The 25,067-nt window shown below is 44.0% G+C and overlaps 1 protein-coding gene across 1 annotated transcript in view; it reads left to right on the forward strand.

The window, feature by feature from the left end:
* UNC119 (unc-119 lipid binding chaperone) overlaps positions 1–22,590 on the forward strand; it is a 33,318-nt gene extending 10,728 nt beyond the window's left edge. The window contains exons 2-5 of the mRNA XM_039507257.1: positions 9,233–9,346; positions 12,569–12,671; positions 14,931–15,103; positions 17,456–22,590. Coding sequence (XP_039363191.1) covers positions 9,233–9,346; positions 12,569–12,671; positions 14,931–15,103; positions 17,456–17,568 — 503 coding nt within the window. The 3' untranslated portion in view covers positions 17,569–22,590. The remainder of the gene's footprint in view (positions 1–9,232; positions 9,347–12,568; positions 12,672–14,930; positions 15,104–17,455) is intronic.
* The last annotated feature ends 2,477 nt before the right edge of the window (positions 22,591–25,067 follow it).

The raw sequence follows: 25,067 nt of genomic DNA on the forward strand, positions 1-25,067 counted from the left end.
AGAAGGTGCCTTTCCCTGTGTCAGCAGCCTGCATGTTCAGTGTGTCTGGGCTGTGTTTGCCCTCCTCCTCCTCCTCCTCCTCCTCCTGAGAATCTCCAATCTGATAATCTCCTAATCACCAGCTCCTAGGAGTTCAGCGTCAGTGTCTGCGTCTTACACCTGGCTTACCTCTCGGGAGCAGGTTTCAAAATAGCCTCTGACCTGGTTTCTCAAAGCATGTTAGGAAACAGCCATGTGCTACCCAGGGGGTTCTTGCCTCTTCTGCTCACCCGAGGTGAGTGCTGCTGCCTCCCTTGTCTGTATGGCCAAGGGCCCTTCTCAGATTCTAAGATCTTCCTCCTCCTTTTGGCACTCTGCTTCCCCTCCCCCACCCCCGGACAATTAAAGGCTTAGAATAAAATCTGCCAAAGCTGAGCTCCGATGCTCTCATAGACTTTAAGGTCAGAAGGGACCATTATGATCATATAGTCTGACCTGCACAATGCAGGCCACAGAATCTCACCCACCCACTTCAATAACAAACCCCTAACCTATGTCTGAGTTATCGAAGTCCTCACAATGTGGTCTGAAGACCTGAAGCTGCGGAGAATCCTCCCGCAAGTGACCCATGCAACAGTGGAGCCCTCCACATGCAGATCTCCTTTGCCCTGTGCTGGAGTGGTGGTGATCTCCTACCTCCATGGCACTATGTACTTACTGGGATCCTATAGAGGGCTCTCATTTGTTTTGGGATGGTGCATTCCACACGCAGAGAAGGGATAAATGGAGTTTTATTTTTCACAGCAGCACCACAGAGATTAGCTAGGAAAGGTAATAAAGCTTGTGGTGTTGTTATCTGTTCCCCATTTCTGTGCAGGGGCAGCATCCTTTATAATGGGGTCCATGGGGCAGTTGAAACGATGAGAAGCACTGGTAGCATGACTCCATTTCCCCCGATAGGTCATATAGTGGAAGGGGCTGGTGGGGTTTCTAGAGCCAGTGCAAAGGCACAAGACTGCTGTGGGGATGGCTCTGGTGAATTTCCATTGGAGAGGACAGTCGGGCAATGTTTGCAAGTCCTTTACACATTCTCCACTAGTTATAGCTACTGAATTGTAAAATTATTTTTCTTTAAAAAAAGCAAAAACCACCACAGAGACCTTAGAAACTGATGGTTTTAAAAAAAAAAATCCAATCTGAACTGGAAGACATCTCAGTCAAAGTTAAGCAGCTTGGTATCTGGTTATGATAGTACAGTAAACAGTACCTGTGTCCTTTCATTTCCTTATGAAAGCAAATGAAGAAAGCACAGAATTGCTCTAATGATGAGATGCCTATAAATAAGTGTTGGTGGGGCTAGAGGACTTTCCCTTTACCCCCATGGAAGGTGCTGTAAATTCATGGGGCTGGGGGCCCCTGATCTTAATGGGGAGGTTGCAGGGAGCATTCTCCCCCCCCCATCCCCCATTAATTCCTTGAAGCTGCCTCAATAAAGCTCCTGAAGTCCAGTTTGGCCTTTCACTGGGCTGGGAATAGAGGCTGTCTGCTGGTGTGCTCTGGTGGTCTGCAGGGCTTTATGGGGGAATTACATCCGTTTGGCTGACCTTGAGGTCCCAGGTTGGTTCTCTGCTCTCCCTGATTCTTGGCACTGAATGCTGTGTAATCCCATCCCTCTCCCATTGCAGAGCTGGCCAGCCAAGAAGCAGTGCGTGGTGGAGGAAATGCGCTCACCAGCACAGTAGGCTGCACAGGGGAGCCGGGGCCTTTCACGCTAATTTATGGCACGCACTTGACTAAAATGGGTAGTTACTAAAGGAACAAATCTCGTAGAGGATGTAGAAGTGCCCTTGTCAGGGCCCTTAGCGCGTCTCTTGAAATGAGAACAGGAGCAAGGTTACCATTGCCCAGGGGAGGTGAGGACAGGCAGTGCTAGTGTAGCTGCATGTACTAACTTGTCTGTTGCTATTTTGTTCTTAGCTACTTAGGGATGGGAGGAAGCTGTGCCTGGCTGTGGCCGTGAGACGGGTGCATTCTGGTGGGGCTGAGGCTGCCCCTCTGATGGGACCAAGTAGGAATTGGCAGCATTCTCAAGCAGATGCTCCAGCCACCTGCTTACAGGGCTGGCTTTAAGCCGATTCACCCGAGTCCCCTGAATTGGGCCCCGCTCTGGGGGTCTTCAGCGGCGGGGGGGGGGGGTCCTTCGGTGCCATGGAAAACCCGGAAGGGACCCCCACCGCCGGACTGCTGCCGAGTACTCCAATCGAGCCCTGCCTGCTTATCTATCTTTTCCTGCTTTTTTGCTTCTGCCATGGGGTCTTTTCATCCAAGCCCCCTCTATGGCGTTCCCATCCTCCCATCCCATGGGAGAGGGGTCGTTCAAGTTTCGGCTGCCCTGAGGGTGGTTTGTAGGGCTTTTACCCACCCCTGGTGGACCATCTCACTGACAGTATGGGGCTCTCTATGTAAAGCACTTGGAATGCCCTTACGTTTGATCGGTGCTTCTCCACCTACCACCCGGCCAACTGAGCTCCCTCCAGAGCCAGGCGAGCCCTCTGGGGCTCTGCGGCTTCTGTAGCACCAGTCACTGGGATGTGCAGACATGCCAGGTAGCCTGTCCTCTGTGCACTGTCCTCAGCCACCTCTTTTCTGCACCTGCAGCCGAGGTGTGCGTGATGCTGGTGGCCCTGCTCAGCGGGTAGCAGGGGGCCATCACTGTCTCGGTGCAATGAGGCTGTCTCTCACCACACTTGCCCGTGCACCATTTGGGGAATTGAGTCTTTCTGAAGAAATAGAAGTAAAACAACACACGCTCTCCTCCTGTGCATCCGCTTCAGGCTCGCAAGGGTTCCAGGGCCCCACCTGAGCCGGACAGTGTCTGCTGGTGAGGTGGGGAAGGAGTAACAAGTTCACTTCCTGGGGATGGGCAGTGACACGTCCCTCTCCTCTGCTTGCTGCGGCGCTTTGGCTGAGTGGGGACCCAGCTGTGCCCTGCTTGGCTTCACAGTGTGTATGTGCTTCACTGAACTGCCGTTGTGAAACTGGCTTATCTCCTTCCACCGAGCCTGGTTTGCACCCCGGCCCCGAAATCTCATGCTGCTTTGGGGGGTTTCTGGATACAGGCAAGGCTTCTCACCTGCCAGCAGTTCTGATGCAGCCTTGGGCTTTCCTGCAGAATACCCTCTTTTAGCATCTTCTGCTCAGGTGAACTCTGGTTCACAAGTGCTTTGTGCTTCTCCCTTCCTCATTCTAGAGGGAGCCAGTGATTGAGCAACTCTGGTTGAGCTGTTGAGCAGCAGCTGCTATTGCTGTCATGCGTATCTTCTCAGAGCAGATGGAACCAACCAACAATCAAGACAAACACTCACATGAGCTCAAGAAGAGATCCCCAAATTTAATCTCACTTGTGACCTGTGCAGGATTTTATAACTCGGGCCTCAAGGGGTGGTATTCCTGTTTGATTTGTGGTGACTGGTTGCCAGCATGGGATTGGGGCAGAGAGGGACAGTGGCACCAGACACCCTTCATTCAGGTCAGAGGGATTTTGTTTCCCTTCTCAAAGATGCAAGAGCTCTCTCAGCATTAACGATGTCTGACATGTGACTTTACACCAGAGTCTGTGTGTTACAGACTCCAGAGCTTGTCCTGTGTTGGCTTTTCCTAGGCAGAAAGCAATTTTTCAGTCCTGCCCTGCTTCCGAGCAAAGTGGGGAGGACTGCAAAAGTCACTGAGCTTCTCTTTTGGTGATTTATTTATTTGCTAATCTGTAGAAGTAAGGAGAGGAGCTTGCAGCTGGAAGTTGGATGGTGGCTGGGCTGTCTTGTGTATCTAGCCATTCATCTGTTACATGTAGCAAAGACTTACTGAGTTGTCTTGCAGATAAGATTGGAAGCTCTCATCTTGTGTAAAGACACCAGTTAGCTTGATGCGCGAGCAGTCCCTTCCTTCTGTGTTACTTGATCTGCATTTATTGCTAAACCATTATAATTTTGTGGCTTTGAGCTTATCTACTGATTATGAAGCCAGCAGATCTTGTATAATGTATTGTAGAGAAAGGAGCTTGCAAATGCTGCAGGTGACGGCCTGGGGATCTGTAAGCCTTGCAAGCTGACAAGCACAGGATTTATCCTCTTTCAGAAAGAAAGCTAGGAATTTAGGTGCAGAAACCTGCTAATGCAATGTTAAGTTGGTACTGTTAGAATGGCAATGCAGTGAGCAGCATTAGCCCAGCTATGCTGCACATATGCAACGTCTGATTCTTTTCTTATTAAATATGCAGCTCAATATATTGGGGTCATAAAATGCATCCTACAAAATATGTAGGACCTGCAACATGGCCAACCTATCACTGTTGCTGGGGCCTTGTCTCTAGTATTTCCTGGCTGTCTGCAACCTTCAAGTTGCAGTATGCAGGTTCTTGTGCTGTGTGCACATGCAAACGCTCAGAGTTGTGGGCTGATTCCCTATGACTTTGTGTGAAAACAGCCATCTTCTCCTGATAGCCAGCCATGGCCTCCTGTTGTGTCCGCACTTGACATCAGAATGAAATCCCGTGGAAGAGCTGAGGATGCTGACACTGGTATGTGCTGCCACAGGGATTTTCCCGTTTGGATTCAGGCACACACGGGATACACAGACACTGTCTTTAGGGAGTCAAACACTTTTTTATTTTGGTGGGGGGCACTGAAGCCTCCAATTAGATACTTTGGCTCTGAAGTTTGTGAGGAGCTGTGTGAAGAATTCCAGGATCTGGGCTCTTCCTCTCTGACGAGATGGGACTGTTTCTCTGGAGACCCTGGTATCGTGGATTGCCAGCTGAAGAGAAGCCTCTGGTTGCCTGTGTTCCTGCCCTGTCTTTCCAAGGCCATGTGTCTCACCCTTATGGGGAGCTCTGGAGAGGCAAAGTCATGAATGAAAAATATTTTTCTGTTTTACCTGAGTTTATATAAAGCTTATTCTTATAAAACCTCCATGTGGGCTGCCTGGCCCGCTGGCGTCCCTTCACCCGGCCACCTGTTGTTTTGGGCTTTTGTGCTGGCTCAGTACCATGCCCCTTCTGGTGCAGTTTGATCATTTTACCCTCGTCCTCAGACGAGGGGGGTTGGGACGTACGTACCTCATTCTGCTCCCCAGAGGAGTGGCTTTTCCTCTCCCACCAGGTCTGGCCGTTGATTGAACCATGCTGCTGGGGCTGAGCTGTAGTTCTAGTGGCGCTGACAGCACTGCTGGTCCCTTGGGCTGTCTCTGATTGTACAGCGTGTCCTTGTGCTCTGAGCGTGGTTCTAGCCATGGTCCTTCTGCCTTAACCTATGGACAGCACTCAGCAGCGAGACTACAGGTATTTCTCTCCGACTGTCCCTGATTCTGGTCCGTTTGTGATGCTTCCCCCGTAGAGCCGCACAGGTTGATGTGGAGCTGGTAGAAGGAACTAAGGGGGAAGGAGACGACTTTATGTAGATGACTCAGAGCCAGCACCCTATAGCTTGGGTGTCAGAGTGTAGGCCAAATGCAGCGTACCGTGTTCTTCAGAGTTGCCTGTGGCCATTTCTCCCCCTTCAACGTGGAGGTGCAGCCATCTGGTGAAGGTGGAGCAGGCCAGGTTGGAGCCTGGAGTCTTCAGTTCTCTCTCTGTCGAGAGGAGGCCAGCTTTAACCTGCTCTGTCCTAGGCTACGACTACTTGTGGCACCTTAGAGACTAACACATTTATCTGAGCATAAGCTTTCTGCCCGTTATAATGGGAGCTGCTGGGAAAGAGCCTGTTTCTAAACAGGGCCTGGAGGAAGCAAATATCTCGGTACAGACTCGGAGAGGAGCTGGCTTGATACCATGTCCAGCATGTCCGCCCCCCTCTCTCCTGCTAGGAGACTGGACAATGCCATTCTAGGGGGTAGGGAAGAAAAGCTGTTACTGATTGCATCAAATCCCACCTTCCCCGTGGCAGCTAACCTGCCGGGGGTGGGGGGTCCGGCTAGGTACCAGAGTACTGGTAAAACCGAGGATGTTTCAAATACTTCCCCCAGCAGAGCTGGAAAAGATGGTGAAGGTTTTTCAATGTCAGAGAGAGATTGTCCAGCCCTCTGCCTTCTGTGAAGCTCTTTGCCCATAGCTCTGCTCTCTCGTTTGGATGAGCCACTGACACTGTTACTATAGCAACCACTGCTGCCTAGGATGGGGATAACTGTTGCCATGGTGCTAGCTGGGGAAGAATTCTGCAGAAGAAAAACAGTTAATTATTAACTTGTGGACAAACATGACTTGCAGAGATGCACCCTCCCCCCCACCCCAAATAGTTCACTTGTCTGGAGCATGTGGTCTGATCATGTTACTGACTTGTGGTTCTTACACCTTTCAGAAGCAGCTGCCTCTCTCTGCAGTTAGGTGCACAGCCACCTGACCAAGGCCTTTGATAGTGGGCAGCAGCCTCTGGGAGTGATTTAATTTGCCCCTATGGGGCACAAATTAACTTATGACATTATCCTAGAATGTTCCAGCCAGATCAGACTTGCTAACAGTTTGGCCTGGCCCTGCGCTGACCCATAACCCTCATGTATCTTCACATGACACATAACTCTAAACTTGCGTATGGGGATTCTTGTTGGAGTTCAGAGTGGGGTGTTGCTTTAAATGCCTGGGCTCTCAGCCGCAGGCATCACCAGGAAAGGTGGGGTTTTATGCGGCTGAAAGAATGCTTTGCTTTACTAGGTTTCTTCCCTGAGCAATGGGCTTCAGCTAGACTTGTGATGACTGACGTAGCTGAGCTTCTGCACAGGTCTCGGATAGGAAGAAAATTATTTTGGCCAAACCAACAATCAAAGAGCTGCTGTTAGTGTTTCTGCTTGTTCTGTACTGATACTCTGAGAGGGAAATGTCACTGCCACGTGCCATCTGAAAGCTTTGTGCTTAATAGCGTCCCTAACAGACTCCATTTCCTATGAACCTTCACTATCGGCTAGTGATGGCACCCAGCAGGAAAATCCTATGGAGGGTAAGTCTAATGCTTCTGTTCTTTATGCTGGTGAGTGCTCAAACAGTTCTCTGGTTAAGAGCCTCTGCAAAGAGGCTCCTGGAAGAGGAAGGGCACAGGATGTACAGTTAACTTTCAGTAACACAGTAGCTGAAAACAGTCACACAAAACCTCAGATAAAATGCACAGTACAGGCTAGCAACATGGCAATGATCAAACACATGTCTTTGTGTCTGCTCTAGAGTGCTGGGATCTGGTTCCTGTGATTGCACATCCCAGCCTGAGGGCTTTGCGGTTTGGCTCCTGGTACAGATCATAGGATGTCTTTTTCCCTGTCCTGCTAGTCACAATGTGCAGGATTTAAGATACATTTATAATGTACTGGGGCAGTCTTGAATCACACGGGTGACTTTCTATCCAAGGATTTGCCCAACACCATAGTTAGAGGAAGCACAATTGAAGTGCTTATACTAAAGCACGCTTCTCCTATCTGGAACCTACAGTAATTCCCTCGCATGTGTTAGGCTTGGTCTATACTACACTACAAACTTATGTCGGTATAGCTACGTTCACTCCCTTGTGTTATACTGAACTAACCTCCAGTGTAGACCATGGTGTGTCAATGGGAGAGCTTCTCCCGTCGACATAGGTATCACCTCTCTGGGAGGTGGAGTACCAGTGCCAACAGGAGAAGCTCTCCCATGGACATAGATATAGTCCCCACTGTGCACTAGCGTGCAGCTGCAGCACTCATAGAATCATAGAGGAATCATGGAAGATTAGGGTTGGAAGGGACCTCAGGAGGTATCTAGTCCACCCCCTGCTCAAAGCAGGACCAGTCCTAACTAAATCATCCCAGCCAGGGCTTTGTCAAGCCAGGTGTTAAAAATCTCTAAGGAAGGAGATTCCACCACCTCCCTAGGGAACCCATTCCAGTGCTTCACCACCCTCCTAGTGAAATAGTGTTTCCTAATATCAAACCTAGACCTCTCAATGTAAGTGTAGACAAGTCCTTAGCTAGTTGATCCTTACCACACCCTTGGGAGGTGGGTAGGATCCCAATTTTAGAAGTGGGGAAGCAGACACAGCCATTAAGTGATTGACCCAAGGCCATAGTAGGTTTGGTGGCAGAGGATGAGCTGGGATTAGAACTCAGGATTTCTAGATTCCAGTTGTGCTCAAACCTCAGAGCAGTGGTGCCCAAATTTTTCCTGTCACTCCCCCCGTGCCAGTAATGGAAACTGTCTGTGCGCCCCCCCCCCCCCCCCCCATTACTGCACAGTTGGCTCAGCAGAGGAGCTGGGGCTGGAGGTGGAGCTGGCCTCGCGGTGAGAACATTCCTCCACACGCCTCAGTTTGGGCACTGCTGCGCTAGAGCGAGTCTCTCAGAAATGCCCCCCCCCCTGTTCTGCACGCCTGCATTTTCAAGCTAAGTTCACTTATGTATATCGAAGGTCCAAATTAATTTTAATTTTGCCAGCATAAAATAGGTTTTCAGAGCTGCTTTTACTCTGTGCCTCTGTAACATGGAGAGTAACCACAAGGACCACTGCTCTCCCCTCCTGCACAAAGGGAGAGTTGCTGTCTAGTGGCAGGGAATTGCAATTGGTCCCGACAAAGCAAGACCAGGGTTGGAAAGAGTGGTGTTCAGCCACAGAACTTAGCAGTGGTTAACTCAGCAAAGGGCCCCATTAGCAGACCACAGTCTAGTCAAGATCCACCTCTAGTTAAAACTAGCTGCAGGCAAGTTCCTATCAGCTTCTGTGAGTGCTGAGGAAAAGAGAGCAGAACTCCCCCCCCCAGACTAATGTGAACGGAAAGGTGAGGCAATATTGTGTCTTGGGAATACTTGTCTATTTCGGTGAAGTCTGCTTCATGTCTTCAAAGCTGCTTAACATTTGCATTCTGCCAGAGGGAGGTTTTAAAAAAAAAAACCAGGCAAAACTTCTTAAACTGAAAAGGCCAGAGCTTTATTGACTGCTGACTGCTTTTCTGTGCCCTGGAAGAAAAGGGATCCAGAAGGTGGAGGGCCAGGGTCAGGGCATGGTAATGACTCCTCCATGTCTTGGGAGAAGACATTTTTCCATCTTTTCATCTTTCCATTTGGAGCAACATGGAACGCTGCAAGCTGGGAATTGTAGCCTCTGTAGGCTGCAGTTCTGTATTAAAGAAAAGGGGGTTTTGGGGTGCATTTGGCCTCCCCCACTGTTGGTTGTGATCCCAGAGAGCAGGCTGAAGTCCAAGCCAAAGCCACACACCCTTTCCTTACTGAATTTGTTTTCCTTCCACAGATTATTTGTGCACTCCTGAGGAAAACGTGTACAAGATAGATTTCACCAGGTTTAAAATCCGAGACATGGAGTCTGGCACTGTACTGTTTGAAATCACCAAACCACCTGCCTCAGGTGAGTGCAGAGAATGTTGTCACTATTAAACAAATGCCACTTCACATCTTTCTTCTTAAGAAATAACCTTTGCCTTTCTCCAGCCCCTTTCACTCCAAGCACTTCCCAAATAGCAAAGGGACACTGTCAACCTGAAATCTAGTCGCTTCAAAAAAATTATCTTCCTATCGAAGTTAGGCCTCTAGGCCAGGGGTGGGCAAACTTTTTGGCCAAGGGCCACATCTGGGTGGGGAAATTGTATGTAGGGCTGGGGCAGGGGGTTGGGGTGCGGCAGGGGGTTGAGGTGCAGGAAGGCTTTGGGGTGCAGGCTCTGGCCCAGCGCCACTGACTTCAAGCGGCTCCGGAGTGGCAGCGGCGCACAGCCAGGCTAAGGCAGGCTCCCTGCCTGCCTTGGCCCCACACTGCTCCCAGAAGTGGCCAGTATGTCCAGCAGTGACTTCTGGGTGGGGGAGCAGCAGACGGCTCTGCTATGTGCACTGCCCTTGCCTGCGAGTACCACCCCCGAAGCTCCCATTGGCTGCGGTTCCCCATTATCAGCCAATGGGAGCTGCGGGGGGCGGTGCCTGCAGGTGAGGGTAGCACACAGAGCCCTCCTCCCCGCCAGGGGCTGCAGGGACATGGTGCCAGCCACTTCCAGGAGCAGGAGCAGGGCCAGGGCAGGCAGGAAGCCTGCCTTAGCCCCGCTGCGCCACCGGGCTGGCGATCCTGCGGGCCGGATTGAACGCCCTGACTGGCTGGATTTGGCCTGCAGGCTGTAGCTTGCCCTCCCCGCTGTAGGCACTAGCCTGCATCAGTGCCCGTTGTGCCAATACGGACGTGATTAAAAAAAGCAAGTCCCTTCCCCAGTGTTTTTAATTCACTATATGTGACAAGAGGCAACAGGTGGATACTGCACATAAATGGGAGAGCGGCGGTATGAGGTCATGGTGAAACTGGTTAGTGTCATTGGAAGCAGTAGTCTCAGATTTGACACCAGCTTCTCAGTGCCCCAGCCAATTTCTGTGGTTTCACAATCCTATTTTCCTATCGCTTAAAATGTCTTTCACGGAGCAGCAGGGAAGAGACACTTCTCCAAAGGGAGACTCTGTCTGTAGAGGAGGAACTGAGTATATGTGAAGTGCTGTCAAAGACACAAAGTAAGCAAACTGAAACACATAGGGTTTGTTTAATCTCTGTTAAATCTTCAGTGTTACTTGTAACCATCGCTGATGATGACAATTCAGACAGAAGCATGACTTATATTTTAAGTTAAGTGTCCCTTTGAACCTCTGTCTCCCTGCACATGAAATGGAGTTTTCTTCATGTTACAGATGGAGAAACTGAAGCACAAAGCTGAAGTGGCTCGTTCAGTGTCCCGCAGTCAAAAGTATAACTGGGTTCAAAAAAGACTTAGGTTCATGGAGAATGGTTCATCAATGGCTATTAGCCAAGATAGTCAGGGACACAACCCATGCTCCAGATGTCCCTAAACCTCTGACTGCCACAAGCTGGGACTGGACGATGGGATGGATCACTCGATATTTGCCATGTTCTGTTCTTTCCCTCTGAAGCATCTGGCACTGGTCACTGTTAGCCCAGCATCCTGTCTTCCATGTGGACCACTAGTCTGACCCAGTCTATCTTCTCCAGGAGACAGCATAGTGACTCCAAACCCTCTAATCTTTACTGACACAGAAGTGCAAGAGTTGGGACACTGAACTGGGTAGCAGCATGACTTTGCAGCTGGGATTGAGATCAACATTACATTTGAGGAACAAATCCTTTATATTTCAGTCATATAAATAACTTAAACTTGTTCCCCAAATGTAAAGCTCTTGCCTGCTCAGTGATGGAGAATGAAAGTCGCCTGTAAACAGTTTCCGCAGCAGCCAGTGAATAGAGGGAGTGTGCACAAGTAGCAGGCAGGCCTTTTGCGGTGCTCTGCTACAGGGCAGTCTTAACGCTATAAGTGACCGAATCAACAGCAAATATGACAGAAGCGGCAAGTCTGTGCCAGAGGCCACACTCAGAATGAAAATGGGAGTTGGGAAATGTAGCGTTTCTGGACTTTTCTGCATGTCAGCTCCCATTATGTGTGTTTATTGATTTTCCTTCAGCCCCTCAAAATGTTACTGAATTTGATGCCATGGAAAGTAATAGGCTTCTTATGTCTGGCTCTAGCCAGGGATAGTGAGGGTAGGTGCTGTGCAAGCTGCCCATATGTATCTTTGCTAGCACACTTGCAGCACCAGTGGATCTTCCAGTTCTGGGCCTTACTTTCCACTGTTAAATCACCTGCGTCCTTGCCTTCAACTCTCCTGCCATTCCATCAGTGAGTCTCCGTTGAGCAGAGGTTGCCAGGCTGTCTTACACTTGTGAGCCAACTCCTGAGATAGAGAGAGAGAGAAGCTAGTGACCTGGCCTCCACTGTCCAGCTTCTTCTGCAAACATTTACTTTGTATATGTTTATAGAGCTGGAATCCAGTGTGTGCATTCCCCCTTTCTGCTAGGGATGCTGTCCCCGTGGAATGGCATGAGGAGAAGGACAGAGCTGAAGAGCCAAACTTTATGGCTCTGAAGCAACACTACAGGCCCATGTGGCTATCATGTGGACAGTGATAGCCACATGATAAAATCAGCTCTGAAGAACCAAAATAAAATAATGAGAATGTGTTGAGGAGCTCCAGAGAGAGGCCCACCTCATTCTCTACTGCCACAACTGACTTGATTCCTTCACAAAGAAATTGCTGCTGCAAAGTAGGACTGTGCTATCTCTATCACTACATTTCCTTCAAGAAGCAGGCAGGTGGTAGATCTGTCTTTAGTTTTCTGGAAGTATTCGTGCTCATTAGGGATACAAACAAGCAAATAGATCAGCTGACATAGCCTCAGTGACTGGAACTGTTTGGGGTAGAGGTGTAATATTGTATTTGTATATTACCTTCCACCTGAGGATATCCAAGCTCTTTACAGACAATACACAGCGCAGGACCCCTGGTAGATAAATAAACATTAGCCACTTTCTGCAGATAGTTAACTTCTCAGTGCCTGAGTTTGCCTGACTTGTCCACAGACATCTTATGCAGTCTTTGGCTGGGCCTTCAAACTGAGGCGATAAGCAGTATCGGGAATGGAGGATCTCTGAGGGGGAAGGGGAGACTTCAAGGTACCAGTTAAAGGTACTCTCCTTAGGTTCCCGTTTCTCAGTCCACAATGATGAAGATTTGATTTGTGCCGTTCCAGAACGTGAACATGGTGATAAAAAGGATGTTGACCCTAATGCCGGGCGGTTTGTACGCTATCAGTTCACCCCAGCTTTCCTTAGACTTCGGCAAGTTGGAGCCACGTAAGTACCTGGGGTATTGTGCTGCTCTTTCTAGTACTGAAATCAGTTGCATACTTACTGGTTGGGGTGAAAGTGTCTTTAGTTTGCTGTAGGTACCAGATAGGTTTGCAACTTAAGTCAGTTTAGTAGAGGCTTTTTGTTGATTGTGAAGAGGATCTCCTAACACCTTGAGGTTTGAACATTCAACCTGCCCAATGCTTGTACCGTATCAAGAACTGGGGTCCAAGGGACTAATGCTAGGGTCTCATGTGGCAGTGCAGAACCAACAGACTACACGCAGGTATCCCAGCTGCTCTTCGGAGAAGTGTGGCTTGGCAGTTGCCGTCCCACTTGCTCAGATTTTGAAAGAGGGATCTGCAGCCTCCCTCCTTCCCAGCATCACTCCTCAGATGTGAATGGAATCATGAATTACAATGTGAACACTTAAAGCACGTCAAAATTTGTACCATTGCATTACCTTTGGTGTGTCTGATAGTACCTGGTGCATGTCAACAAATGATGCTAAAGTGCAGCACCAATAAAACAGATTTTTCTGTCCAAGAATATTGCCATTGACTTTTAAATTGTAAAATGCAGATGTGCATATATTGGGGGGTGGGGGTGGGGGGGAGGAGGAGACATATCCTGAAAAATGAAAAAAATAACTGGTTCGGGGAATCTGTTGTTTGTTTGTTTATTCCAGGTGAGCGTAGCTCGCTCTAAACGTGTCCTTCCCTTACAGGTAGCAATATATCTGTGGTGCAGTGTTGTGGGTAGAGAGGTGCAAGTTTGGCTGAGATGCCCACACCTTCCCTTCTAGTTCAGTGGGAGGGCCCTTTCTGCTCTCCTTGGAGATTGCCTGCAGGATATTGGATCAGGTTGTGTCTGATCCTTTTGTTTTCCTTGTTTTCTCCACATTCACTTACAAATAAATTAGTACAGCAGATTAAGTGCTTCATGCCCATCAGTATTACAGTATCACATCCACAATACTTTAATTAAATATCAGCTGCTGTTTTAGTACCAATCCCATTTTTCAGGTGTGTAGAAGTCACTAGTTTGGATTCATATCAGACTGGAATTTGGGAAACTGTTTCAGAGCAGGGCTGTTCCTGAAAAGAGGTTTGCATTAGTCTAACTTTTAAAGACGACAAACAGCATTTTTGTTGCTCTTATGGTGTCTGATTAAATCCTAATCAAAGGTTGAATTTTAAAGAATGAGAACTTGTAAGCAGAATGTTTAGGATCAAAGTGAAGGTTTCTCCCTCTAGAGTCTTAAAACAAGCACCTTGGCATCCTTTCTGTTTGGGACAAAGAATCCAAGTTGCATGCCAACCTCTTCATCCTATTGCCTGCTACTCTGTTCAAGCAATAAATATTCACTTTCATTTGGGGAGGTTGAAGCATGAAGGGACACGTGAATCTTTAGTGCATCTGGCATGTAAATATCTTGTGACGGCTACAACAATGCCACAAGAACACCTGTTCTCACTTTCAGGTGACATAGTAAATAAGCCGGCAGCATTATCTTCCATAAATGTAAACAAACTTGTTTGTCTGAGCGATTGGCTAAACAAGAAGTAGGACTGGGTGGACTTGCAGGCTCTAAAATTTTACATTGTTTTATTTTTGAATGCAAGTTTTTTTGTACATAATTCTACATTTGTAAGTTCAACTTTCATGATAAAGAGATTGCACTACAGTACTCATATTAGGTGAATTGAGAGATACTATTTCTTTGTTTTTTACAGTGCAAATACTTACAAAGTGTACAGTTTATTTTTTATATTCTGTGTTGTAATTGAAATCAGTATATTTGAAAATGTAGAAAACATCCAAAAATATTTAAATAAATAGTATTCTATTATTGTTTGAGTGCGATTAATTGCAATTGATTTTTTTAAAGCTTGACAGCCCTAATTAAAATAGCTTTTGAAAAAATCTACCTATACCAAGGAAGCTGTGCTGAATGCTCTGCTGTTTATGCAATATGTTTGAGCAGCTTTTCCTCTACTGATGGTGATTTGAAACTGGTGAAATTCACGCTTGTATTTCACTTCTGTGCAGGAAAAATAGTTGTGTGCATTGTGTAATTCTGATTGCTTTGCTTCCTGGCTGACTTGTAGCATTACATTGTGTGCCTTTATACAAATATGTTTTAGGAGCAGTTGCTTTAAGATTTTCAGAATTGTTTAAAGGACTCAGTTGTCTGTGGTGAGCAGAAACTTTTGGCCAGGAACAAAACTCCTTGTTTCAATCTTCTTTTCTTTTCCATTGCAGGGTAGAGTTCACAGTAGGGGACAAGCCCATTAATAACTTCCGCATGATTGAGAGGCACTACTTCCGGGATCAGCTGCTCAAGAGCTTTGATTTTGAATTTGGGTTCTGCATCCCCAGCAGTAAAAACACTTGTGAACACATCTATGAATTCCCACAGCTCTCGGAGGATCTCAGTAAGTTCTCCCAGTTAATGGGTTGCCAGGGAGGGACGATAAATGGAGGTATTTCGGAGGGCTCCATCCCAAATGGAGCTATGTATTTATTGTTAAGTGGGAATGGTAGAGTACAAAAACCATTTGGAAGCATCTGTGTTAATAGAGAAATCACATTCTTGTGCCAGATGTACAACCACCGCTGAAATGGCTGTGCTTGTCTCTTACCAACAGAAGTTGGTCCAATGAAAAATATTACTTCACCCATCTTGTGTCTCTAATATCGTGGGATTGATGTGGCTACAACATTTCATTTTGTGGTTAGAATTATTTCCATCAAATTGTGAAGACCTAAGTGATTTTGTAATCAATTAACATTGCTGTATCACTTAGTGCAGCTGAGCTGCAGAAATCAGGATTGTTGCACATTAGATGTAAATGATTTGGCCCAAGTCCCTGGGGCCTTGGCTATCAGCAGAAGATTAACTCTGTGCTGATGATCGGGGGTGGTGGTGGTGTACCTTATGTTTGTTCTTTCAACAACAGTCATGACAAATGTGCCAAGTTTTGAGTTTTTCTGCCTAAATACCAGCTCTGCAAACTACCGAGGACTCAAAAATTTAGCTGTATTTTTTTTTCTATCTCTTCTTCAGAGAGAAGATTCTGCACTCAGAATTTACTGTAGCGGACAATGGTCAATAGAGAGCGTGCTCACTCTTCTGTAGATGTATCGGTCTCACTATATTAATTTCACTTATAAACATCCTGTGCAGGGCCAAATGATTAATAGATGTTATAAGCATGTAACAGGCCTGAGTAGTTTGTTATATAGGTAGTTATAAGCACATCAGCGGAAAGTATTTATAGGTGATTATAAGCAACCTATTGGACACTAATAATTGATTACCCATTTATTAAAACATCTATCAATCATTTATTAAACAGTTTATAAGTGGAACCTTAATATGAAGAGATTTCTGTATTGCCTGTGCAATGGCATCAACTTCAGCGTGTCAGACGTAATCACAGGAAGCAGATTCTGAGTAAGAATGGCATGTCCCTAGTCACTTTTTGAGAGTAGCGCTCCTCTGCTCCCCTCACCCCCAGCTCCCTTTTAAACCTTGTGCTTAGAAAGGAGTGCTTTATGGTTAAAGCACTAGATTGGAACCCAGGAGATCATGGTTCACTTCCTGCCCTGTCACAGACTTCATGTGTGATCTTGAGCAAATCACTTCGCTTTTTTTTTTGCTTCAGTTGCCCATTAGTAAAATGAAGATGGTACTTCCCATCTCACAGAAGTGTTGCATGGAGAAGCTCATTAATGCGTATTAATAGGGCCCTGAGAAAATACAATTTCCTGGACTGTGCAGAAATCACAAAAGTAGTCCAGTACTGTGATTTTTTCCAACAGCAGAGAGTGGGGGCCTCTGCATATGCAGTTTTGTGCTTGGCGCAGCTCATGGTGTGTGGTAGCCTCATGTCGGGGCAGCAGTGCTGCCTTGTGTAAAACAGTCTGCTAAATTGCCCCCCCCCCCAACTGCTTTGATTTACTCTGGCGGCTGCAGACTTTTTTTTCCCCTTTCTTCCGCCGGGTGGGTGGGTAGGCACCAATCTAGCTCATCTGCTGCACACTTGGTAGCTGGTTTTCTGCAAGGCCACTGCTTGGAACATGAGCGGCCTGAGTGGGGAGCTGGGAACACATCCCAGCCACTGAATCTCCCCAAACTACTGTTCTGATGTGGTACTGCTGTGCGCTACAAGTCACACTGAGCATGAGACCAGTGTCTGCTGATGGGAAAACTGCAGCAGTTTGGGGGGACTTGGCGGCTGGTGTACACTTCACCTCCCCACTGAGGCTGTGTCTGCTCATGTTCCAGAAAACAATCTGCCAGGTCTGCAGGTGAGCCAGCTAAGCAGATGGGTGGGCACCAAGTTGGAGAGAGGGAGATAATAGTTTGCAGCCGCCAGAATAAATTGCAGCAATTCATGAGGGACTCAGTGGCTAGTTTTATACAAAGGAATGCAGCAGTGACTTTTTGCTGACTATTATATGCATATCTCATGAAAATCACTACTGTACCCATGACACTGCCGTGAACTTTCTTTAACAAATCCTTGATTTTTCTCAGAGGCCTATGCATGAGGTGCTTAGGTACTATGGAGATGGGGGGCCGGGGGGGAAGGTAAGTACCTAGACTGTACAATTTCTCATGGTCACTTGCTTCAGGATGGCCATTAGTTGTGACCAGAACAATCGTGTAAACTGTATCTTTACACATCCTGGTATAACTGCTGAAGAAAACACCAGATTTACAGTCTATCATTTGTGTGAGGTAGAAACAAAAATTTACCAATGTGCAACTTCTTTTGCAGTTCGAGAGATGATCCTTCACCCCTATGAGACACAGTCGGACAGTTTCTACTTTGTAGACAACAAGCTGGTGATGCACAACAAGGCAGATTATTCGTACAGTGGAGGACCATGAATACTGAGTGGACAGCAGAGCTGTGCTAGCCTTTCCTTTCCTGTAGAAATTGTCAGGGATTCTACCACCTTCCTGCAGTTGATTTGCAAGGTCAGCTGAGCACAGGTCCATGAACCAAGGACTCTTTGCTGTAGTAGGAGTTTCATGACTAAACTTGTTGAAGTCTTTCATCTTCCCTGAGCTTTGAAGCAGAACCTAGTCCTTCAAGAACTCTAAACACAGTTTGACTCAATGAGTGATCTTTGGTCACCAGAGTCTGAGGCTCTTTAAATAGCTCTGTGTAAAAATGGCTTGATATATCATCCAGTTAATATCAACCCAGGAATTCTCTGCCCAAATTCTCCAGATCCATGTTTTCATTATTAAGCATCTCTTTGCACAATTGCTGTCTGTTAGAATGTGGGGTGGGAGAGCCTGTGAACAGGCAGAAGTCTAATGCAAATACAGAGATGCGTATCTTTATCTGATTCTGTTTATGAATGCTTCAAAGGGCACAGTTTTAATCCTAACTTCATTTGTACATCCACCTAAAAATGTCTGTCTTTCATCCTGAAAAGCAAAATGTAAGTGTGATTTTAGAGAGAGAGCTTCTCTAAATCTATAACTCAGCACATGTTTTACCTACACGTAACATTTCCTATGAGATATCTTGGAAACAATGAAACTCACACTGAAGGACAGTAATTCAATAACGGGTCTGTCTTCAACTGCCCTTTTTTTCTGTTTCTATTAGAAACCTAGTACTGAGGGTCTGCAAGTCCCCACAAGTGATGTTCTCTTTCATTTCAGCTTCTGTTCTTTGCTGAATCATCCAGTCAAGAAGTAGATATGTTTTTAGTTTAGCTTGGCATTATCAGGCAGTTAATGTTCAGCCTATACCTGGTGTAAGCTTTTCTTCCCTGAATCTAATTTCTTCTTTAGCTGCCTGTATAGAGAAGTGTACCGAGACAAGATGCTTCAGGATGGGTTGTCAGAGGAAAGTAGTTTAGTTTGTCCAAAGTGATTAGCGTGAATGGACTTTCTGCTTTTTCTTTTGTGTCTGAATTGAAGCATTTTATGGTCAAGTGTGTTTGTTTTTTCTTTTGTCCAGAATTTTTTGGACCAGCTATTAATTCCTCAGAGACCATACGTTTGACACTGTGCATCTGTGGTCAGTGTACAACACACGTTATCCAAAGTGATGGCTTCACGTCCAGCCCTGCATAAGGAGTTTAAGAACTGTTTTGCACAAGTTTCACATAGTATGCTGCTCTTGGGAGCAGGGAAGTGGAGGGGAGAGGCAAAGGCAAGCTAAATCACAGAGAGAATCTGCTGTATTGTACATTAGAATAGATGAAAATCAGTGAAAAGGTCCAAAATGAACAGAAGCAAAGGATGAAAGTTTTCTTCCTTTTATTTGCAGGTGACTTATGGTCATGAAACCCTCACTCTCAAAATTTGGTTCACTGATATCAGAAAAATTAAGCTTTGCAGTTTATAGCTGTTTCTATAAATACATTGTCTTCATGTCTAATTCTGTGAGTTAAATGGAACATTATACATTAGCCTCAGACAAGTGTGATTGTAATAATTTTTTAAAATACCATTTCCAGTTGTTACTAACACCTTTCCTCCAGTCACTGCCTAATCAACCAAGAATAGTGCAAACCATTCCAGTTGTAGCCATCCATCATCTGAAAAGGGAGGCCTTCACCGTTTGCACTTGGTTGGCTTGTTTTTTACATTTGACAGTTGATTGTTCTCTGAGGCAACTGCAGCAGGTTGGGACACAACACAGATTATTTTTTAAAAATTAACTGTAGCCAAAGCGTGTGTACACAGTTCACTGCTATAACAAAACAGCAAATACTACCCAGATGAGACCTGTCACCAGCATTACTTTTTTGTACTGTATCTAACTGCAAAATCAACCCAGGGCTGACTTATCCATTTTAAGATGGTTACAAGGAGTTTTCCCAATTATTTTTATATTAGTCTGGTCAGCCATGTATCATAGCACAACGAATCATCAGAAAATGAAAAATAGTTTACAAAAAATGGACAAGTTAATTTTTTTTTCTTTTTGTATCAGGGCTGTTTGTACTTCATTGCAAATCAAGAGACTTTCCAACCTCATAGAAATATTGAACAGCTTTTGAAATAGTCAATATGTATAAATATATAAGAAAATACATTATGTGGAGACAGTAGTGTGTGTTTAGCCATTACTCCACATACTTTCCCGTGTACTAATATCTTCCATCACTCATTCATTGTCCATATTAACCTCTTTTGTGCTTAATAATAACAGCTACATACAGCACGTGTGCCTGCCCAGCACTGCCAGACAAACATGTTCCAGGAGCAGTGAGTTAAAATGTCACCATCTTGTAACAACTCAGTCCATTGCTGTGAGAGTGGTGTCAGTTCCATGTCATCTGTTAGCCCATCTTTTCATTTGTTGGGTTGTCATCTCAAGGATCCTCTTGGTATGTGATGATGTAACAAGCCATTTGGGAAACACTCAAATTCGTTAGTCCCCAGCTCCTTTTCACACTTTCTGGGCTACCTCTTGTTGCTGTTTTTAAAGATTCCCTTGAAGTGTTAGTTGATTATAGGATTAAAGAGATTATATCTTTTGAAATAGGAAGTGGCTAAACAAAATATGCTGTGGGGGTTGCCTGCCTTTATAGGAACAAGAAGCTGGAGAAAAGGTACTTCATTCCCAGAAGTGCAATAAGTTACAGAATGAGCTTCTTGGTACATTGCATTTTATTGCAAGTGGGAGGTTAAGCATAAAAAAAAGAATGAAATATTCATGACCGGATTCTGGGACTAGTTGGGCAAACTGTGATCACAACCCATATTGGGGGGGGGGGGTGTTATATTTTCAGGCTAGAAAACAAATCCAATCATGATTTATGTAGATATGTTTAACAGCTAGTTAGTTTGCCCAGTCCTATAAATAAAAATGCTGATATCCTTTAAAACAAGAGAAAATTTTTCAGCCATTTAATGGAGTAAATTACTAGATCATCTTTTGGCTTTGTGTTTTCAGTGGCTGCTTTATAAATTATTCTTTTAAAAAATCAAATGTGGAAAAAAACTGTCAAAGTGCTAATATTACAAGACAACCTGTGATGATGCATTTCTGAACTCTTTAGACCAGTATGAAGCTTTCTCTAGAAGTGTTATGAAGACAGAATTTTACAGTCCACTGTAACTGTCATTCTGTAGTTGCAAACAGTTTTTCACCTAGAGAGCTGTATGCTGCCATAAATTTTCCAACTTTTAAATAATCTAAGATTAATTAAAAAAGAAAAAGAAAGGCCTTGGATAATGGACAGGTTCCATTTCTACTCTGGCTTCTCATGCAGAAATATGCTGTGTAATATTGATGCAACATCCATTGAATCCTGCTGCACATATCTGTGAAAAGCACATGAAAAATCTCATAGGAGCTTTTCCAATATATATTCATAGTTCTAGTGCCATTTCATGAGGAAATTAATTTTTTCCTTCTTCTGGGGCTTATTTTGTAACAAACTTCTAATGTTTCCTCTGATCTTAAGATGGGTCACCTTTTTTGAGATATGAAGGAGCAGAGTTACATATGAAAGAAACTGCTGATAAAAGACCATTTTAAAACCAAATGCTTATAAGATGCCTTCAACTACCATTGGTTTGAATGGGAATTAAAAGCACTTGGCACCCTTCTAGAATCAGGCCTATGACTTCTTTTTAAAATTGGTACCTTATTTTTGGCAAAAGGTAGAATTGCAATTAAAAACATTTTTCATTTATTGTTCCCAGAAGGCTCTTAGTTACTTTCTGTGTAGCTGTTACTCTGTATTGAATATTAATCCATGCGGGGTTTACCTTTGTGTTCAGGCTTTGAAATCCTAGCTTTCCAGAAGGGTATTGCATTCACTTTACACCCAGCAGGTCAAGCCAAGACAGTACATCTTAAAATTGGGGTGTTCTAGTTACCCTCATCCCCAGCCCCACATATGATTTTAATAGCCACTGTCTCAAGAATTCTATGTATGCCAGTACCATTTGAGAGTCTGGGACCCTAGTTTGCAAAGGTATAAAGGATTATCTCTAATGTTGTTGATTTGTAAGCCATTGGCTATTAAATGTTGGAACTGAAGTGAGATAAAAGAGCGAGAGGGTAATCAAGATGACCAGCTTTTAGAGATTAGATGTTCCTTATTACTAATATATTTATCGTGTCTCTTATTATTTGTTGAATTAACTTTGTAAACCCCTTAGTACTCTCTGGGAACACGTTAATATTTTACCTCCACTGTGGTTTGTTTAAGTGAAGTTTGATGCTGTTGGAGTTCCTGCTGTTGCTAACATTCATAGACTTTAAGGCCAGAAGGGACCCTCATATTCATCTAGTCAGACCTCCACTGACGTAACTCTTCTTTAATAAGGAAATAAATTATATCTCAATTTAGTTATTGTAAGTGGACAAAATATTGGCCTTTATCTCTTTTCTAGGTCTTTATAATTTAAGTTCCTTGGAAATATAGGGAGGTTTTCAAATAGTTAATTCAACAGCAAAAATAACTTACAGTATAGGTGTTAAATTAAATTATGGTCTCATATTTCACAGATTGCTATATTAGAAACATATCGTTAGAACAGGACAAATGCTTTCAAGACCAATACATTTTACATGCTCTGGCCTTGGACCAATGATCATAAAGAGAAAAGATTCCCGCAGATATAGTATATGTCCTTTATGCAGTGAGATGGTTTGTGCATTAGTTGACTATGCCATTATCATCATGGATTGGGAAGGATTTTTAAGTCTGATTAAATGTAGGTAGTCTCTTCATTTCAAGATTAAAAATAAGATGTTATGTTAATGTTCTTGCTCACAATCTCAATTTTGTAATAGTCTTGTTGTATGAGCAGATCAGTAAGATGGAACTGCTTGGCTCGTCTGTCAGCCATTTGGCTCACAATGAAAATTATCGTACAGGGTAGCAAAAGTGCAACCTGCAGCTGCACATATCTTTAATACAGAGATACAGGCTAAAAGTCCCAACATGCAATGCTTCATCTTAATCCAGACTGCCTACTCACTTGTGTCAAGGATGGAGCACTGTGCATCAGAACCTGGTCTCCATGGGTCAAACCTTTGTTAAAGAAGAACAGCACCTGTCATTTAGTTGGTGTTCCTGACATTCAACCTCCATGCCTCGTATGTATTGTAAGACTAACCTGTTAATAAATATCTGTCATCTCTGTGAGAAGTTGTTGGCAAATAGCTCCAGTTAACCAGGTCTGACTAGGAGCTGGATTCCAGGAACCAGTGCTACCACTTGAAAGAAACAGAAGTGGAACAACTGAGAAACTACATGGTAGATTTTGGTTAACTGGGGCTAAGAACTGTAAAGTCCTGACAGCTTTTATATGTTTTTCTGTTAAATGAAAACCTTAGCTCATAGCTTCTGTTAGCAATTGTTCTTCTAAACCTCAAATGTAAGTACTAGTGAAGTTTGCATAAATGTTTTAAAATCAGATTTATACTTAAATTCTGACACCTATATATCGACATGCAAACACAAGAGTGATATGCTGGGCATGAAATGCCAGATGCATTATCTTCTGAATCATAGCATAGTCTAAACAGATGGTACTGTATATTTGTAGATCCACGTATATGATTTAGTGAACACTTCCCTAGAATCACTGTGCTAATGCCTACTGTAATGTCTGCTTTTACTTTAATGCTACACTGAGAATACCTATCTGAATGTGACTTTTTTGCATAAATCAGATTGGATTGTCTGTATTAAAATATGTATTTATAAAATAAAAATATATTTTTGGTGGAAGGAAAGTAAAAATCTAGGGATAATTCCATTGGGAAAATGTTAGCAACATTTTTATCAAGTTTATTTTATAAATGTTTGTGTCTTGTTAGTTGTCTAACTCCAGTTTCCAGTAAGAACATCCACTGTAGCTCACTTAGTGGAAACACATTGCTGGAATTGAGGAAACTGAGCAAGTTTCCATGGAGACTATAAGCCCTGGCAGTCAATCCATCTGACTGACATTGGTTTGAGCACTTCGTTTGCTTTATTTGTTTGCAGAGGCTGAAATGGGGGAGGGGGGAGAGAGGATGAGAATAATTCAGAATAAAGAAAATTAGAATATGATTTAAGGTCTCCCTATAGAAAGTAGGAGTGTAGATGTTAAAAATAATGAACACAAGGAGTCCAGATAGTGAGTGCATACACTCACTCAAAACTAATATTGCCAGTCCAGTCATCAGTATTTACAGGTTAGGAAATATGCTTAAATATTTCTATTATTTTGGAAAAGGGGTTAAAATATGTATCTTTCATTAGCAAGTATTTCGTTTCCTGTAACAAACTGCAAAATGTTTTAAAAAATTAAAAGTAAATTATTGATCCTAAAAATGGTGGTTTGGTTGTTTCCATTGGATGTTGGTATTCTGTATGATTAATGTATTATTCCACTTTAGCGTGGAAGTGTGCTGTTTTACAGCAAATTGTCCACTAGAAACATTTTAATGAAGAGCTGTCTTGTTCGAATTTAAACATTTTGTTACAGTATTTGCAGCCCAGTCTTCTGTTAGTGTATAACTACCAGAAAATTAAACTAATGATGGAAGCATAACAAAGAACAAAATAAAAGTATAGTGAAAAGTAAATTAAAAACTGAGTTTTAATAATCTCAAATGGTGATAGTGTAGTAACATAGGTAAGGACACTGGCTTTTAAAAACTGATTATTTCAAAGCATTACAACATTGCTTCAATATTTAGTCTTTGTATTAAATCCTCAAGCCTTAGGCAAATAATGAGATCCCCAGGTTAACTCTATTAATGTGTATGGTTTATACAAAGGGGGGAGTAGGTCTGACACTAGTACACTATAAACAAACCCTTCTACTTCACCACACAGCAAACATTTCTTATAACAGGGTTTCCACTGGCACTGAATCTGATTCATTTCTCAATGCATGGAAAAGAGGAGGGGTTTTGAGGAACATACATCCAAGTTTGGAACTAATGTTATCAATTAGTAAGAACGATAAAGGAAATAAAGGCAAAATGTGTGTCAAATAAAAAGATTTGAATGATCAACTGTCTGGTGAGGAAACAGGTCATGTATGTGACTGGTTTTAAAATCTCAAAAAACTTCCTCTATAAATGTGCTTGTTTTTTCGTCTGTGTGGGGTGTTTTTTGGGAGGGACATAGACAATTTAAAAAAAACTTTTTTGGTTTTTTTTACCTAATATAGTTACAAATTATACCTAAGATTACTATGAATTAAACTTTTTTCCTACATTTGACAGCACTTGAAGAACAGTTATTTAGTTTCTACTTTTGCTTCAGTGGCTCTCCTATACAACAAGAGGGAAGAAACTTTAAGTATAAAACCTCAACAATTGGCAAGGGGACTTTTGTTGCACATATTGTACCTGAAGGTACTTTTAACTCACTTTTTGAAAAGGACTTTGAAACTTGTAG

This window comes from Mauremys reevesii, linkage group 20 (assembly GCF_016161935.1).
Source record: "Mauremys reevesii isolate NIE-2019 linkage group 20, ASM1616193v1, whole genome shotgun sequence".
NCBI classification, from domain to species: domain Eukaryota; kingdom Metazoa; phylum Chordata; order Testudines; family Geoemydidae; genus Mauremys; species Mauremys reevesii.